At 40.3% G+C, this 16,541-nt stretch overlaps 1 protein-coding gene across 4 annotated transcripts in view; it reads right to left on the reverse strand.

The window, feature by feature from the left end:
* col22a1 (collagen, type XXII, alpha 1) overlaps positions 1-16,541 on the reverse strand; it is an 84,936-nt gene that overhangs the window by 38,073 nt on the left and 30,322 nt on the right. For 3 of the 4 annotated variants that reach the window (XM_037795159.1, XM_037795158.1, XM_037795157.1), the window contains 19 exons: positions 14,840-14,951; positions 14,221-14,344; positions 12,734-13,009; positions 12,549-12,629; positions 10,981-11,100; positions 10,823-10,867; positions 10,650-10,712; positions 10,416-10,454; positions 7,785-7,838; positions 7,629-7,682; positions 7,477-7,530; positions 5,685-5,738; positions 5,532-5,576; positions 2,765-2,818; positions 2,591-2,644; positions 2,027-2,062; positions 1,197-1,226; positions 829-882; positions 629-682 (listed from right to left, as the gene is read on the reverse strand). In XM_037795159.1, the coding sequence (XP_037651087.1) occupies positions 629-682; positions 829-882; positions 1,197-1,226; positions 2,027-2,062; positions 2,591-2,644; positions 2,765-2,818; positions 5,532-5,576; positions 5,685-5,738; positions 7,477-7,530; positions 7,629-7,682; positions 7,785-7,838; positions 10,416-10,454; positions 10,650-10,712; positions 10,823-10,867; positions 10,981-11,100; positions 12,549-12,629; positions 12,734-13,009; positions 14,221-14,344; positions 14,840-14,951 (1,403 nt within the window). The remainder of the gene's footprint in view (positions 1-628; positions 683-828; positions 883-1,196; positions 1,227-2,026; positions 2,063-2,590; positions 2,645-2,764; positions 2,819-5,531; positions 5,577-5,684; positions 5,739-7,476; positions 7,531-7,628; positions 7,683-7,784; positions 7,839-10,415; positions 10,455-10,649; positions 10,713-10,822; positions 10,868-10,980; positions 11,101-12,548; positions 12,630-12,733; positions 13,010-14,220; positions 14,345-14,839; positions 14,952-16,541) is intronic. The other variant, XM_037795160.1, reaches the window with a different exon arrangement.

Consider the following 16,541-nt stretch of genomic DNA (forward strand, 5'->3'; position numbering starts at 1 on the left):
GATTCTGTCTGCTTCAGTGCAACCACATCCTGACCTCAACATGGCTCAATACATAAACCAGGTTATGTTTATGTTTAGGATTATATGAGGACAAGTATATGGGATAAGGTTGATATGAAGGTCTGCCATCTGAGAAACTGGGCGTGATTTGTATGCAGACTGAGAAGTCCTGGCTCAGAGGTTGAAGTCACATCTGATGGAGTCTTGCCATGCAGCGTTACAAGTTCATGGTTCAAGTTAATGGTTCCGTCAGACTGCGGATGTGCCGTAATATGCCTAAATCGTGAATGTAAGGTGGATGAATAAAAAGAAAGGATGACAGATTGCCACTAGCGCTCCTTTTTCCCCAATGATATAACTCAACCATTAAGATCCGTTCTACCTCCAGAACAGTTTTCTTCTGAGAAATGTTGACAAGAAGACTCCAGTCTGCCCTGTTGATATGTGCTGTAAACTCATGCATAGATATGAGCACACTCTGAGCACAGAAACAACAGAAAGTGAGCTATACGTGTGCAGGGTATTTAACGACTATGTACTCTGTTGAGCATCTCTTGGTACAGTATACGGTCTGAAGTGATGAAGAAATGTGGAGAAGAAATGTCTTTCATCAAAATGAGATTCTTACCCTCTGGCCGAACTCTCCAGGTTCCCCAGGTAGACCCAGCATACCCGGAGGACCCTGAGGAACAAAATGTTCAGCTGCAGTTCAAACTGGTGCTTTCATGAAGTGCTCAGCACTACATCTGAACAGGTGGCTTTTCCACAATAACAAAATACCAACAGCTAAACAGCAGGAAAGAGGAAGTAATGAATCTTGATCCTTACATGAGGCCCCGGGGGTCCGTCGGCCCCTGGAGGCCCAGGAGCTCCAGGATCTCCCTAAAACAGGTCAAACACGGTATGTATTACACATATTATTATATACATAATATAACTTCTGTTACTATTTGAGATTATAGTTACAGTTTAGATTGTTTTGTTGACATTTGTATAGTCCATAGTGGTGTATGTAGTTGTTACTGTGTTTGCATTTTTCATGATTGTAATTAACACTGCATTAATCTGCTATTTAATTACTTTCCTAATACAGTTAATTATACTTTATGATAATTAATACTATGAGGTAGTCTTTAAATCTTTACTTCCCTGTTAATGAACATGATAAACTATTTCATTATTGAACAATTACTCACCCTTTCACCCCGTAAGCCTTCTTTTTGATGCTGAAATTAAAAGAAAAGTTGAACAAATAATCAAGTTATGTTATTTTTAAATTAGTAAAATCACTGACAGATAAAATGGACTAATAATTGTGAATAAATGAGGCCGTGGACAATACAACTGGCAACTTTTATCTCACACCAATGGTATCTTTAATGTTTCACAGCACATTTGACATAAAAAAAAAAACTTTCTATGGCTGAAAAATTGCTTCTTCTGTCAAAGTATTCCCCTTTTTGCTTCTGAAGAAAATACACATATTGGATAAATATGTTCTTCTGTCCTTCATAGGGTTGCAACTAACGATTCTTTTCATTATCAATCAATCTGCTCATTCTTTTTTGATAATTATTTTATTTATAAAATGTCAGAAAATAGTTGTTTTTCTTAAAAAAGGCTTCCAGCACAATAAAAATATTCAAAGTGGTTATTTTATCCAACCAAAAGTCCAAAACCCAAAGCAATTCCGTTTACTGTCATAGATGACAAAGAAATGCATCATATTTAAAAAAATTCTGTCATTTTTGCTTGAAAATGACTGAAATAATGAATCGATTATCAAAATAGCTGCCTGTCAATCAACTAATAGTCAATCTTGTCCATGATTTGATGTTTTAAGTAATGATCATAAAAATGCATAACTGATCATAGATGAAATGCATGATGTAAACTTTAATTATGCTTGGGTTTTTTCGTTGTTGCTCTTTTTAAAAGTGCTGATCATCTTTCTAACTCCATGATGTTCTTGATCACTAAACAAGCCTGTAATTGGTTATCCTTTTGGTCTATTTTTGGTACTCACCACATCTCCAGGTAATCCGGGAAGGCCTCTCTCCCCCTGTGACGTAGTACACACAACAAAGATAGAAAAAAACCCGTCATTAGGATCAAGAGACACCTTGAGGGTAATATGGTAATGATACGCCAACGATCATAATTTACGAGATGACACACGTGTACTTATTGTAGGCTTAAAGGAAAGTGAAACTTGTGGTTAAAGCGCCATGGGAATGATTTGTGCATATGTGTGTATGCGTGCATCCTTGTGCATGCATATGGGTGTGGTATAAGCATGTGTGCACCACTGGAAGACTCATCAAAGTCCGTAATTACAGACAGACAAATGAGCTCTGCATTTTATTTTCTCAGACAAACGAGTGGGCTGACTTTGATGGTGCGCGGAGGAGACTGAGGAATGTCTGGAGAGAGAGTAGACAGTAGCTTGAAAACTGATGATACCTCTTTGAAATGATTTATATCAGCGCATTTTAATAACACGATGCTTACGGCAATATCCTCTTTGAATTGTTTTTAATCAAGTGAGCGGGGTGTTTTGCATAAAGCCCAGGAGGGAAGGGACACGTACCTTAATGCCTTTAACTCCGCTGGGCCCGGATGCACCAGCCAGTCCTCTCAAACCCTGATCAATTTAAGACAAAAGCTTCATTAATAGAAAAGTGACTCACCAAATATGTCACAGATTAATATCTGTGGTCTGTTTGTGACTGCATGATCTTAAAACAAGAGGATTACAACTTACATCTTTCCCAGGAAAACCAGGTTTGCCAGGAAATCCATCCAAACCTGCCTCGCCCTAAAATAGAAACAAAGGGTAGAGGAAAGCATATATAAAGCATTGCTAACTTTTGAAGACAATATAAGATTTAAGTAATAATTCTGGCTATATTATAGAAATAATTACCATTTGTTTTACTCCACTGACATTAAACGTAAGTGTATATAAGTGTCTATAATCACAGCCATGAAAACTTTGATATTTGCTAATCCAAACACCCAATGTCTGGTAAGCATTTTGTGAAAAATAGTCAAACTTAGGAAGTCATTTTGTTTGTAAGGCTAAAAGATTTGCATTATTAGCATGTGCAGTGATTGCTACCATGGCTGCACAGATAATCTCAACCATTATCAACAGAAAATCCGAGGAAAAAGATCCAATCCAATCAATGACAGGGTTGTGTCTAGAAAGTAAATCCCCAAATTGCAAAAACTTGCAAAAGCTATCCTAACGCTAACCATTTGAGGTCAATGCCTAACCTTAACTATTCGAGATCAATACCTAACCTTAACCATCTCGCAAAAGTTTCGCAAAATTTGTGCTTTACCTTCTAGGCACGACACCATGACAGCGGTGCTTTGAATTAATGCCAGCATGCTAACATGCTCAAAATGACAACATCAACACGTTAACTGCAGGTATACGTGTTGACAATTAGTAGTATCACCATCTTAGTTTAGCATGTTAGCACCAATGTCATTGGTTTTGCAGTATAGTGTTTGGTCACACTGTAAAGTTTACAGTGTTCAATACTTTGGTTTACGGCTAGAAGGTGACCCCCAAATTGCAAAAACTCTCGCAATACTCCCTGCCCGACTACCTATCCTAACCATTCAAGGTCAATGCCTAACCTTAACCATTTTCAATTTTCAAATTTGTGCTTTTACCTTCTAGACATGACCGAAATGTTGACCTAATGGTGGCACTAAAGTTGTGACGGTTCATCCTAAGAGGTAAATTAATGGCTGTACCAAATTTCATGGTAATCCATCCATTAGTTGTTGAGATATTTCACTCAAAACCACAAATGTGAACCTCATGGTGGCGCTAGAGGAAAAGTCAGAGGAACCCCAACGTAATCATGACACATTAGTTAGGAACTATGAATGCCTGTCCATCTAGTATGTCAGTTCCGATGGATATGTGAAAGATCTTGACCACCTGGTGTTGCTGATCAGGGGTTTTCAAAGTCTGAGACTTTGGGCCTGCCCTCAAACAAAGCTTGGAAAAAGGCGCCCACTCAACTCTCCTTAGTTGACTTGCTTAGTTTCACTCAATTCCTGGATGTTTATGAGATCATGACGTTATGTGATCCCACGGACACTCAACAGTTGAGTCAAGAGCTTAATATTGCTTTTTGGACATAACTTCAGACTACACCAAATACATAAAAACATGTCTGTCCAAAGGCATTTATTAGTTTCTGACTCTGGGAAAGTGGGAAGAACAGTAAAAATCCCACAAACTACTGCACCTCTGAACTCTCTCTTTATCCAAATCACACACATTTAGGCTATTCTATGTGAAATTCTCTTGATAACTAATGCAATATTTTTTCACTTCCATTTGCTGAGCCTCTCCTGAGGCACGCCTCATACTTAAAGTCAACAGAACACCAAAGTCAACTGTGATTCATCCTCTGGGCACCATTTATATCTGCACCAAATTTCATGGCAATCCCTCCAGTAGAGATATTTCTGTCTGGACCAAAGCGGTGGACCGACTGGCCCGCATTACCATCCCGAGATGGTAGCAGATTTTTAAGCAGTTTTCAGTCAGCAAACATTGCCATGACTTCGACCCCAAGTGCCTCCTCTAAACCACCTATTCCCTTTATCACTTTACTGCTGCAAAGTACTTTTCCAGTTTTTACCTACAGGAAATTGCTTGCTGACTGACTGGCTGGCTGACAGACAGCTCTAAACCTGGCATCAGCATGTTTGAATGGGGCTTCAGTTTGCCGAGAACCTGCTGCACATCCTCACACCATATGGCAAAGTAATCAGTGTACTGACTCCGTGTTTACTTCTTTACACAGGCCCCCTTGTTAAAGTTGTTTAAACGGAAATTCAAGTTGACATCTCAGCATGAAATAAAAGTAATTGTTACAGTCGTATATCCTTCTACTCAATTTTATTCGTATGATGATGTATTGTATGATCACAAAAGAATCGCGACTTTGGTAGGAAACCTTTGCGATGCTGGGAGATAACCTTTCACTGATTTATTAGCAGTCTCAATTGCATTCTAACATCATTGCGACGGCAGAAGGAGGAAGGTGTTAGCAGCTCGGAGGAAACTTCAGACATCAACAAAGCTTCAGTTTAAGGCCTGAATGAGCTGCATTATAGCCAAACGCACCCCCCCACAGGATCCCAGACAGGAAGTGTGGAGAGTGAATCAAGGAAGCCACATCTGTTAGCACGATTACGCCCCTCAGTTCTCTGTTCCTCTGAGAAGATTGGCCTCTCTCAGAAGTTTTAACCCTGTCGTCAAGATTTGCACTATGAACTACTATTGCCCTATACAGGTTTAATCTAACATGGTTCAAATCCCGAGACATGCTCGGAAAACATGGACAGGGGAAGTCAAATGTGTAACCCTCTGTTGTCCCTCAGCAGATACTATTTTTTTCCAGTGCTCTCGAGCAAAACGCAACAGATGTGATGTGTTTACATTATATAACGTTCAAATTTGATTTCCTATATCAAAGAGCTGCAGTGTGACTTACCCTGGTTCCTGAAGTTCCCTTTTCACCTTTTACACCGGATTCACCCTACAACAAAACACAGCAACATCATAATTTAATTTAAAAAATGCATACGATCATTTATTAATATCAGTTAACCGATCATTTGTTGGAGTGCTTTCAGATTATACTCACAGTGACACCTTTTGGTCCTGGACCGCCAGCAGTTCCTTCATCCCCTTGGATACCCTATAGAATATAAATTGTACATTTTTATTAGTGGGAGTTTATTCACTTGGGACTCTCCAAAAGTGTTACTCAGCGATACTGCGGGCCAACTGCTGGGAGGACTGCTGAGTCAGAGGTGAATCAATGTGAGAAATGTAAGTGACCAACTAAGAAACCTGAAGCCCCAAAAAAGAAACAGCAGTTGTCAGGGGCAATTAGACTCCCCGTGGGAGAATGTTGAACTTTCACCTCTGACCTCACTTTCTTTCATTCCTTTCTCATACAAAGATGTCGTCTGATATTCATTTACCATGTATCTTTCTTTTTATCTGTTTTATATAAAGGTATTCTTCTAGAAAGTTTTCCCAACATAGTGAGAACAGCAGTTGGCTTGACTGAAATTTGAAGCCATAACTTTCAAATGTTTACACAGTGGAACCCATTTGAAGCTGTAAAGACAGTATTTCTGAAAACATCGGTTTCCTTTTTGCTCTTAATCAAGTTTATCACTATTAACATAGGCTATATCAATCAATTAATCAGTAGCCTATATTGTCAGCTTGATTTTGAAAGCTTAGTATTATGACTTTAGGAAAAACAAAGCTGCTTTTTTCTGAGTAATTTGGCCTCTTTACAGTCCTAATCAGACCACTAATGCGTTGTATTAAATAATAGATTCAATAGGCCTTCTTCAAGAAAGACATTTTGAAATGTCAGAGAAAAAAGCACAGGTTTAGGCCTAAATAATAAAATGAACGATGGCTCACTGTCACACTATCGTGGCTCACTGGGACACTTGAACAGAACCGAGCCGTCGTTATTGATAGCCACCGTGCTGCTGCGGTGAAACGGGCCTATTATACTGTAATATGAAGTAGGTCGGCTGTCTTCCAGGTTCAGGCTTAAATGTTTAACCTAAAAGATTTATTATTACTATTATCATCTTTTAAAATATTGGCATAATACCTGCCTAGCGGCTAGTTTGGCACGTCCTCAAACAAAGGTAATTAGAGCGGAGTTGGAGCGGAGTCCGAAGAGTTTGGTTTGGTTGACCAATCAGAGCAGACTGGGCTTTTCGGGGGGGGGGGGGGGGGGGGGGGGCGTTTCAAACAGAGGGTGAAAAGAGGTGCTGCAGCACAGCTGGTATGAGAAAAATAAAGCGTTTTTTGAACATTAAAGCATGTCAACATGTTCTAGTAGAAACTAAATATACACCTGGAAATGAGCATAAAAGGTCCTCTTTAATGACAATACTATATACCAGGTCAAAGCTGAGGTTAGGAGGAGAGCTCTATTTTCTTATAGTCTTTCACATGCATCTATAGTCTCTACCCTCTGAGAGTAGCATTTCACTAATTGAGTTTTTCCTGTGTTGTATCAAAAGGGGGCGATCATTCCCTCCAGTCCTGGGTCGAGCAGCTCGTCACAGTCCATCGACCAAACCTGAGCCAGCACCCCATTCCTCCTCCTCCTCCTCTCCATCCTGGCTCTTTCACCAGCTGCTGCTTCATCCAAGGGAAAGTCAACCAAACTGCCCCCTCTTTCACAGGAAATCGATAACAGGCTGAGCGGTAATTGTCCAGAAAAACGTATGTACGCCCACTAAACAGTACAAGTGGCGTCTCTGAGATCAATGCCAAAAACAGAATGACTAAAGATATCAGGGTTTTTTTCCCCCTGCCTCAACATTATGATGAGCCAAATGCATGTGCACTGGCTCGTGAAGGAATTACGAAATGGGAAGACCACATTCACACACCTTTGATCCAGCTGGACCGGGCAGCCCTGCCTCACCAGCCAGTCCTGCTGCACCCTGTTTACAGAGAAAAAAAACAAAAAACATATAGATGAAAACACACATATTTGCACACACATCACCCTTACTGAAATATCAAAACTTTTATTTCTTACTTTGTCTCCTTTGTCTCCAGATAAGCCATCAATACCTGGCACACCACCAAGTCCCTGTCAGATGATTGGAAAGACATAATTAATACCAGTAAAGTATGGGAACTTTTAAGAGTCAACATATTAAAGAAATCCGCCACAGGTTCACAAGGGCCACACCTTCTCTCCTTTTTGTCCAGGAGCACCTGTCAACCCTATCCTGCCTGTATCACCCTGCAAAAAGAAGGCAAGTATTTACTTTGACTGTTCTGTAATACATGAGCATGCAGGATGGCCGGTAACACAGGAGACGACGGCGTGCTGTCAGAATATCAACCTGTTAGCAGAACATGGTTTAGTACAGTGGTTCCCAACCAATTTTCATTGCAGCCCTACTTGTATCTAAGAAAAGCTGAGCCCCATTAATACAGGCGCGGGCCTCTATTTGTGTGCGTCAAGCGGGTGAGCAAATAGGGTTTTGACCGCAGTGAAATTGTTGTTTTTGAAAGACTATGTATGATATGAAACGTTGTTTCTAAGGCTGTCAATCGATTAAAATATTGAATCACGATTAATCGCATGATTGTCCATAGTTAATCGCAATTAATCAAACATTTTTTCTCTGTTTAAAATGTACCTTAAAGGGAGATTTGTCAAGTATGTAATACTCTTATCAACATGGGAGTGGGCTAACATGATTGCTTATGTATGTATATATTTATTATTGGAAATTAATTAACAATACAAAACAATGACAAATATTGTCCAGAAACCCTCACAGGTACAAAAAATATGCTCAAATCATAACATGGCAAACTGCAGCCCAACAGGCAACAACAGCTGTCAGTGTGTCAGTGTGCTGACTTGACTATGACTTGCCCCAAACTGCATGTGATTATCATAAAGTAGGCATGTCTGTAAAGGGGAGACTCGTGGGTACCCATAGAACCCATTTTCATTCACATATCTTGAGGTCAGAGATCAAGGGACCCCTTTGAAAATGGCCATGACAGTTTTTCCTCGCCAAAATTTAGCGTAAGTTTGGAGCGTTATTTAGCCTCCTTCGCGACAAGCGAGTATAACATGGTTAGTACAAATGGATTCCTCAGGTTTTCCAGTTTCATATGATACTTAATTTAAATGATCCACTAAGTGTGTTATTTGATTTTATTAATTATTACATGAGCAAATCTAATTTTGACAACCTCAGAGCTGACAAATACTGGCGCACCCCCCTGTGATCTTTGGCCCCTGCAGGTTGGGAACCACTTTATAGTACATGGTGGTTGGAGGATTAATGTAAAAACAAATGTTAGAGATGAATTAATGGACTTGATTAAATGAACGGTAATATAGAGAAATTTGGACAAAAGTCAGGTGTTAATATCACACAAAACACAAAGAGTTAAAGTCAAGACACACAAAAAACACATAGAAACGTTTGGAGTAAATGTTTGGGAGCCAGAATGTGCTAACAGCGGTCATCACCTTCACCAAGACCCACTATGGTCTGGGTCACACATCCAACCAAAGACTCAAGGAACAATGGCTTTGCATTGGCTTCACAGTGATTGCACTTTTCGGTTTGTACACTGATGTCATATGCTATGCCAAGGAATCCCTCGGAATTCAACAGCCGGACTGAGTGAAAAGTAATGGCTGTTAAATTACACAGTACCACGAGGTCTTGCCCACCGCAAGACTTCCCTCTGCTTCATAAACCACTTTACAAGTCACAGAAGGTTGCCCTTTAATTATTTTAGGGAGCTTATATCATTTTAGCGCACGTCATTTCTCTCATCACAGAGATTAGGAGAATCTCCGCTGCGCCCTATAACGAAGAAGACATTATCTATAACAACCCTGCTACGCGGGGGGAATTGCCATGTACTCGTCGGCTAAAGATGCAATTAGAAGCAATCAAAGCCGGATGATTTCACTTTCACCCCATGCGACTCGATGACCGACATAGACATTTTTAACCACAGCTCGGAGTCGGCTTGCGTCATGTTTTTTGCATCGGCTTTAGGAAAAGTTTGCGACAACAAATTGCAGCCTTCTCCGGGAGAAAGTGAAGACAGATGCTCGTGCAGAAAGTAGGGAAATAGAAAAGCAACAGGGATGCTCTGCATTTACGTTTGATTTAATGCAGTTTGCATCAAACCAGCAAGGTTTCCAGCAGCAAGAACAAGATGAAAATCAATTTATCATGAAATGAGTTCTGCTGGTCTGTCTGACCGCTTTACTGACGTCAAAATAAGAACGCTCCCTCCTGTTTTTGTTTTTAAAACACTGTACCAACACCCGTTTTATTCAAAAGAATGACTTTTTTTAAAACTATCACAACCAAAGTAGGTAACACAATTGAGAAGACCACGTCTCGTCTTCCAGACCTCTTGTGGCCATTTTTTAAGTGTCCCTCCCTGGACAGCTTGAATGATGCATGCCAGGGATTTTGTTTCAAGGAATAAATTATACTGTGAGACTCCCAGCTGGCACTGCCAGGCTGCACGGAGGCTGTGATTTCAACAGACTGGGTGGGCATCTGCGTAGGCCTGCCCCCTCTGCTGCACATCCTCTGTGGTAACCTGTCCTCTAATTCTGACAATAACAGCTGTTAGCTGCTAGCTTGTTTTCCTAGCCACTCCCTGACAGAAAAGAGGTAATGTAATAAAAAATATATAGAAAATATGAAAGAAAAAAAACATAAAACAAAAGAGAGAAATTGGAAAGATTCTGTCGAAGGTTCACATGCATATAAAATATGCACGGAGACAAACATGCAGCATCAGGAAGAGCAGGTGTACTTACCTTCTCACCTCTGTCACCTCTGACAGATGTTACTTTGCCCTGCAAATAATTAATCGATAAGGATCAATTATTATCGAGGCGGGAAGAAAAGCAGAGCTGGAAGGCATGCAATCTGAAATAAATTGAATGTGTATGATAGTATATCTACAGAAACTCATAAAAGCACTGAACATGATGTGCTGAAACTCGCTGAAACTACGCTTATAAATGTGCACAACTTTTAAGTTTTCATACAGTTTCTCCTTTTTCTCCTCTGATTCCTGGCGATCCGATGGCGCCCTTAATGCCAGAGTTACCCTGAAAACGTATGTTCACACAATAAAAAAAAAAGTAGAACAAACAACTCTGGAACATGATGAAACCTTTTGTCACACACACACTAGTACTTAAAGGCAACGGTAGATGACCTTTTCACCCGTAGGACCTGCAACGCCCGGCGCACCGATCGCTCCCTGTGAGGAATGAAAATATAGATGTCTTTCGAAAGCCATTTAAGAAAGGATTCCCACTCATCTGTGAAGATAATAGACAGAGGATAAAGTCTGGTAGAATCAGGTGGCTTTACCTTTTCTCCTGGAGGGCAGGAGGAGCAGTTCACTTGAGGGCCTCTTTGTTGTTCCACAACAGTCGGTGCCGGAGTGGGGATCTGCACAGGGGGGGCCTCCGTGACAACTGTCTTAGGGCACTGAAATGATAATTAATTGATGATTATTGATCATTTATACCAAAAGTAATGGTCAAACCAAAACATTTTAGCAATAGTGGGAAATTAAAACACTCTGGCTTGACAATAAATGTCTTTCAGGCGATGTCACTAAACTTGTAGTGGCCATTTTGGAAGTCATCAGCGTATCTACGCAGCTGATTCCTTTTTAAATGAAAAGTGTGTAACATTTCAGAAGATAATCACCTGAAACTAAGAATAGTTGTGTTTTTGTTAGAGAGAGCTTTTCCTGTTTCTACGTTACCTGAAGGCCACCGCAGTTCTCGGACACGCTTGTGAAACTGCGGTAACTTGAGCCGCAGAGTGCAAAACCGTGGAAAGAAAAAAAAATATTTTTCACCCCTGTAACTCTTGTTGTGATGAAACTGACTAAACACTTTTAAGCCAACAATATCAGGGACCAATTGATTATATATATTTTTTTTTATCCGAATTTCACCTGGGGCACCAAAAGGGCTCGAGTCGGCTCTGGTTGACTTATCTTGTCATGTCAGTCGTTAGTCACATGATTCATTAGTATCGTCAGCCCCCGTGAGTCACGTTAGTCACTACTCACGTGACTCATTCGTCAGTGAAGTTAACGGCAACCACGACAATTCCGAAACCTACTAAACAACTAAATGGTTGTGTTGCCTAAACCTAACCTCCTGTGAAGGCGGAAATTTATTTTGAAAGGACACTATGCATGTAACGAGCGTATATTGACACGCCATTGCTGACACGTTCAAAAGTAACGTAAGACAGTTACCCCCTTGCGTCGGTCTCCGATACCAAGGGGCACTGACCAAGCGGCGGTACTTGACGAGCTGGGATTGAGAATGTGTTGTATGGCAAGGATGGCGTCTGAGTGAGACGTAACAGTGTTACCACGGTTACTCGCTGGCTCACATTATCGCAGCCTTGGAAAGGGAGAAGGAGTGACCGAAGGGGTACTCAGCTGGTTGCAATCTGCAACCACACCAATAGATGCCACCAAGTCCTACACACTGCAACTTTAAAGTTAAAATAGTTTGAAATTTGGGAAATGTAGCTCCTAATTCACTAGATCAATACCACTCTCAGCATGTAAATTCTTTAAATATGGCGCTTAGCTGAGCATTTAGCCAATTTTTGTAATTACGTTAGCTTAACATAAAGACTGTAAGCAGTGAAAAACAGTTGTGGTATTCAGTTGCTTTACAAAATGAGCCTGCTGGCATGTTCGCTGCATTACAGTAGGTAACAAAGCCAAAAACTGAATGTTCATGTTATCCTTGCTGTGTGATTTCAAACCAAAGATCTAAGTGCTTTAAATTAGAAACTAGCGTGGGATAAAGACAAGGCAGCTTCATATGTTAAAGTAACCTGCACTTAGAAACAAATCTACACTGTGACACTGCCAGATTTACGACACTGCCTACAATACTCACAGGTCCATTGGGTATATCGCAACAGGTTTCCAGCTCTGCGTGCTTGGAGTCACAGTAAATCATCATCCTCTGGAGGTCAAACTGCGTGGACACAGACAGACAACATATCAACCTCAAGACACAACATCTCCTACCTCACCGCCTCTTCATTTCACTACATGCATGTATTATGGGCGAAGACTCACATCAATTGGCACACTGTCATACAGCCTCTTCCCAATCACTGTCTTCCCCTGGATATCGATGTCCTCCCGGTCTCCAATGGGCAGAGTCTGGATGTGTTTGCAGTCCAGGTACAGAGACACAGACTTGGCCTCCACGCTGAGGGCGATCTTGTGCCAGTTGCGGTCAAACAGGTTCTCAACTTCGGGGTTCTTGAACACAGCTCTGACAGCATCTTTCGTCAGGCCGACGGCGTTGTACTCCACCCCCTTGTTCTCACCGTCCAGGCGGATGGACACCTGACAAGTCAGAGGAAGGATAATGTTAACAACGAGGAGCAGAGAAACACAGGCAGTCAAGATCAGTGATGGAATTTAACTACCATACATTTACTCAAGTAGTTTTTGTTTTGAGGAACTTATATTTTACTGTGAATTTCCATTTCCTGCTACTTTGTAATTCCACTCCAAACAAATGCATTATGATGATTATATGTATTATCATAACTTAAAGGGGACATATCGTGAAAAACTCACTTTCTCAGTGCTTGTGCACATACATTTGGGTATCTAGAGTTCCTACCAACACACAAACTGTGAAATAAGACAACCCAGTCAGTTTTTTCTGGGCTGCCTAGATCAGAAAACAGAGAACTAACTTTGCAAAGGTACAACATATTTTTCTCGCAAGCCAATCAGAGCAGACTGGGCTTTTTCAGGAAGGGGGTCTTAAAGAGACAGGCGCTAAAACGGAGCATTTCATACAGAGGGTGAATACAGGTATATTCAGACAGACAGTATGAGAAAAATAATGTGTTTTTTGAACATTAAAGCATGTAAACATGTTTTAATAGAAACCCAAAATACAAGTATGAATCAAGAAATCAGCACGATATGTCCCCTTTAAGATAAGACGTTAGCGTTCCCCAGAGGGAAATTCACAAGCTGCTCAGCAGTATAAAGTAATTAAAATTAGCAATATTAAAGTAAAGTACACATTAATTCATCAATGATTGTAATCCAGTAATGTAATATATCTGCATAATGAGTAGGCTACTTTTACTTCTGGTACTTTAAGAATATTTGAAAGCTAATACTTTAATTTAAGTAAAAGTTCTGAATACTTCTTCCACCAATAATCAAGATCAAGTTAAGATGTAGAGAATTACAGAGATCAGAAAAAGTTGATAGATAATCAAGCCAATTTAAGGCAAAAAGTTTAGAAATGTTGTCTCAAATTTGTTGCTTTAACATTAATTATTATAGTATTACATATACAGTAGTATTACAATTTGAAATTCCATTTGAAAATTATGATCAGGAGTGTGGATTTAATTGTATCTGGCTTGACAGAGGAAAAGGCTCCATCTTCACGTGTTACGCCCAATAATTTAAACAGCATCTGAATAGTCAGTGAGCTGAGCCTATTCTAAGTTGATCTTGTGATTGTCCGAAACCGGACACATACTGTAATAATAACATTTATAGCTGTTTATATTCAGTCCACCCACCTGTGGGATTCCATATTTATCAAAAACCTGCCAGAGGTACCAATCTTCACGTCTTGAGGTTTTCCTGAATTTGAACGTCGTCACAAAGGCATATTCATCTGGTAACCCCTGAGGAAACACGTCCCTGCAAAAGAAAAGCACATTGTTATTGCTAACATAAACTCTGCTTTATTTTATTTATGTGATAAACACAGAGGTACAGTTTAAGAGGAGACACTACAGGTGAATAGGGTAAACATGTTAACTAATAGATATCACCAGGAAACTTCCCCAGATGCTTACTTACACTAAGACAATTATTTTTTGTATTACAAGTTTTCTGAAATTGGATGTTTAAATATGCAAATAAGGCTTTATCTTATGAAATATGTGCTAATTTGCATACATTTCCAGCACATTGGATAAAGCCAGGTTCATAATTCTTGTTTCATTTTGTTGACATATTAGAGTTAAGGGTTTTTACAGAGAGAATTTAGGATATCTCTTTTTATCACTTCATAAATCAGAAAATACTCTCAACAGACATAAAAAAAAAAAAAATGTTGCCCTATTTTTAGGAATAAAATGTTCTATAAATCAGGCCATGAATGTTATATGAACAAACCCATGGGTCACTTACTCTGTTTGCTGTACAATGGGCATTGTGCCGAGGCGAACGTAAGAACTCTGGCCTTCATCAAGTCTGGTTCCCAGAATATCTCTCACATTGAAGTGCTCCATCAGGTCGAACCCTGCAGCAACACAGAAAAATAGCCTAGTTGGACTCAAGACAGGCTCTCACACACAAATAAATAAGCACACAGGGCTCTTAAGTCTCGAGGTTGAGTTATGGCTTTGTCAGATTTCTCGGGGTATGCTGGGGTTTAATTGGGTCAGTCCCACCACACCCTGCTGCCACTGTGTTTGTGGCTTTTTGGAGGAAGATTAAAATCACTGAATAACTGGAAAATAGAGCCACTTGTTGGCCAACATTTCTTTGATTTGTTGCCAGAGGAAAAAACTAGTTACCACAGCTGTTAAAGTCTGCGTATGACTCTTGAGTGTGTGTGCACGTGTGTGTACATTGCCCCGCAGCGTGTGATTTGAAGTGGTGTAACCACAGGTCATTATTTAGGTGGTTTAGAAAAAAGGACACGCCCTTGGACAACAAACAAGCGCTGTAGCTATGGCAATGCCAGCAGGATGAGAGCTTGTACAGCACTATAACGCTTGCCAGTTTGTCCAGCAGATCTCACCGAAAGCTGGTGGTTATGTTGTGTGCATTGAGCTCTTCTGAAAGCAGACTGTGTGCCATTAGTGAGCCAACAGGATGAGGACAGCAGCCTCGACATATTCCTGCATGGCCTCAGTAATGCAGCAGAATATATGAGATGTAAGGTTTCCGGTGGGAATATTAACACCAGCAGCGCTAATCTTCCAAAGAGGAAACCGGAACATTAAGGTGGTAATGTGAGAGTCTGGCAAAAGCTTAGTGGAGGTCATTAGAAATAGCCTGGAAACAGGTGGTTAGACACACAGGCTGCCCCTGTGCTATTAGCACCAGAGTAAAAAATAACATTAAAAACAAGCCATCAGAATAACTGAGGGGGTCAGTCATCTGCACTGTTAGGGATAACAGAATACTATGCACTCACAGGGGGGTTTGTACATGAATAAAACATTTTCCGGTTTCAGTTTGTATGCCATTTATTCACTTGCATCACTAACAGTTACCTCTACCGGTCAGTAGATGGTGCTGTCTCTGCTTTGACTTAAATACACAACAACCAGTTCACTCATTAAAGCTGCAGTCGGTGACTTAGAGCAAATATGATGAAAAGATATTTTTATGAAACGGTCACTATATCCTGATAGTAGAGCATGAGACAGATAATCTGTAAAAAATATTAAAAAAATCATGTTCTTCTGTGTCCTCTTATTGCAAGAGTTCAACGTGCCCGAACAAAAATAACTAATTAGAGCCGAGGAGTCTCGGGGTGGCTGTCAATTACTGCTTATGAAACTCGTGAACTCCAATCAAATGGTCAAACTAGGCAACGCTGATGAAATATGAATCAATATTCTGTTGCTGTAATGCCTATTTCTCGCATAAAATGTTCTCAGAAACATCTTGTAGTGTACTGTTTGGCTGTAAAATGAGAAAGTTTGTGACCCAGCAGCCATGTTGAGATCAGTTGAGGAAATACCAAGCACCGCCCACCAGCCGGAGCACACTTTCTCATTTCACAGCTAAACATTACACTACCAGATGTTTCTGAAAACATTTGAGGCGAGAAATAGGCATTACAGTAACAGAATATTGATTCATATTTGATCAGCGC

Source organism: Sebastes umbrosus, chromosome 15 (assembly GCF_015220745.1).
Source record: "Sebastes umbrosus isolate fSebUmb1 chromosome 15, fSebUmb1.pri, whole genome shotgun sequence".
In the NCBI taxonomy this organism is placed as follows: Eukaryota; Metazoa; Chordata; class Actinopteri; order Perciformes; family Sebastidae; genus Sebastes; species Sebastes umbrosus.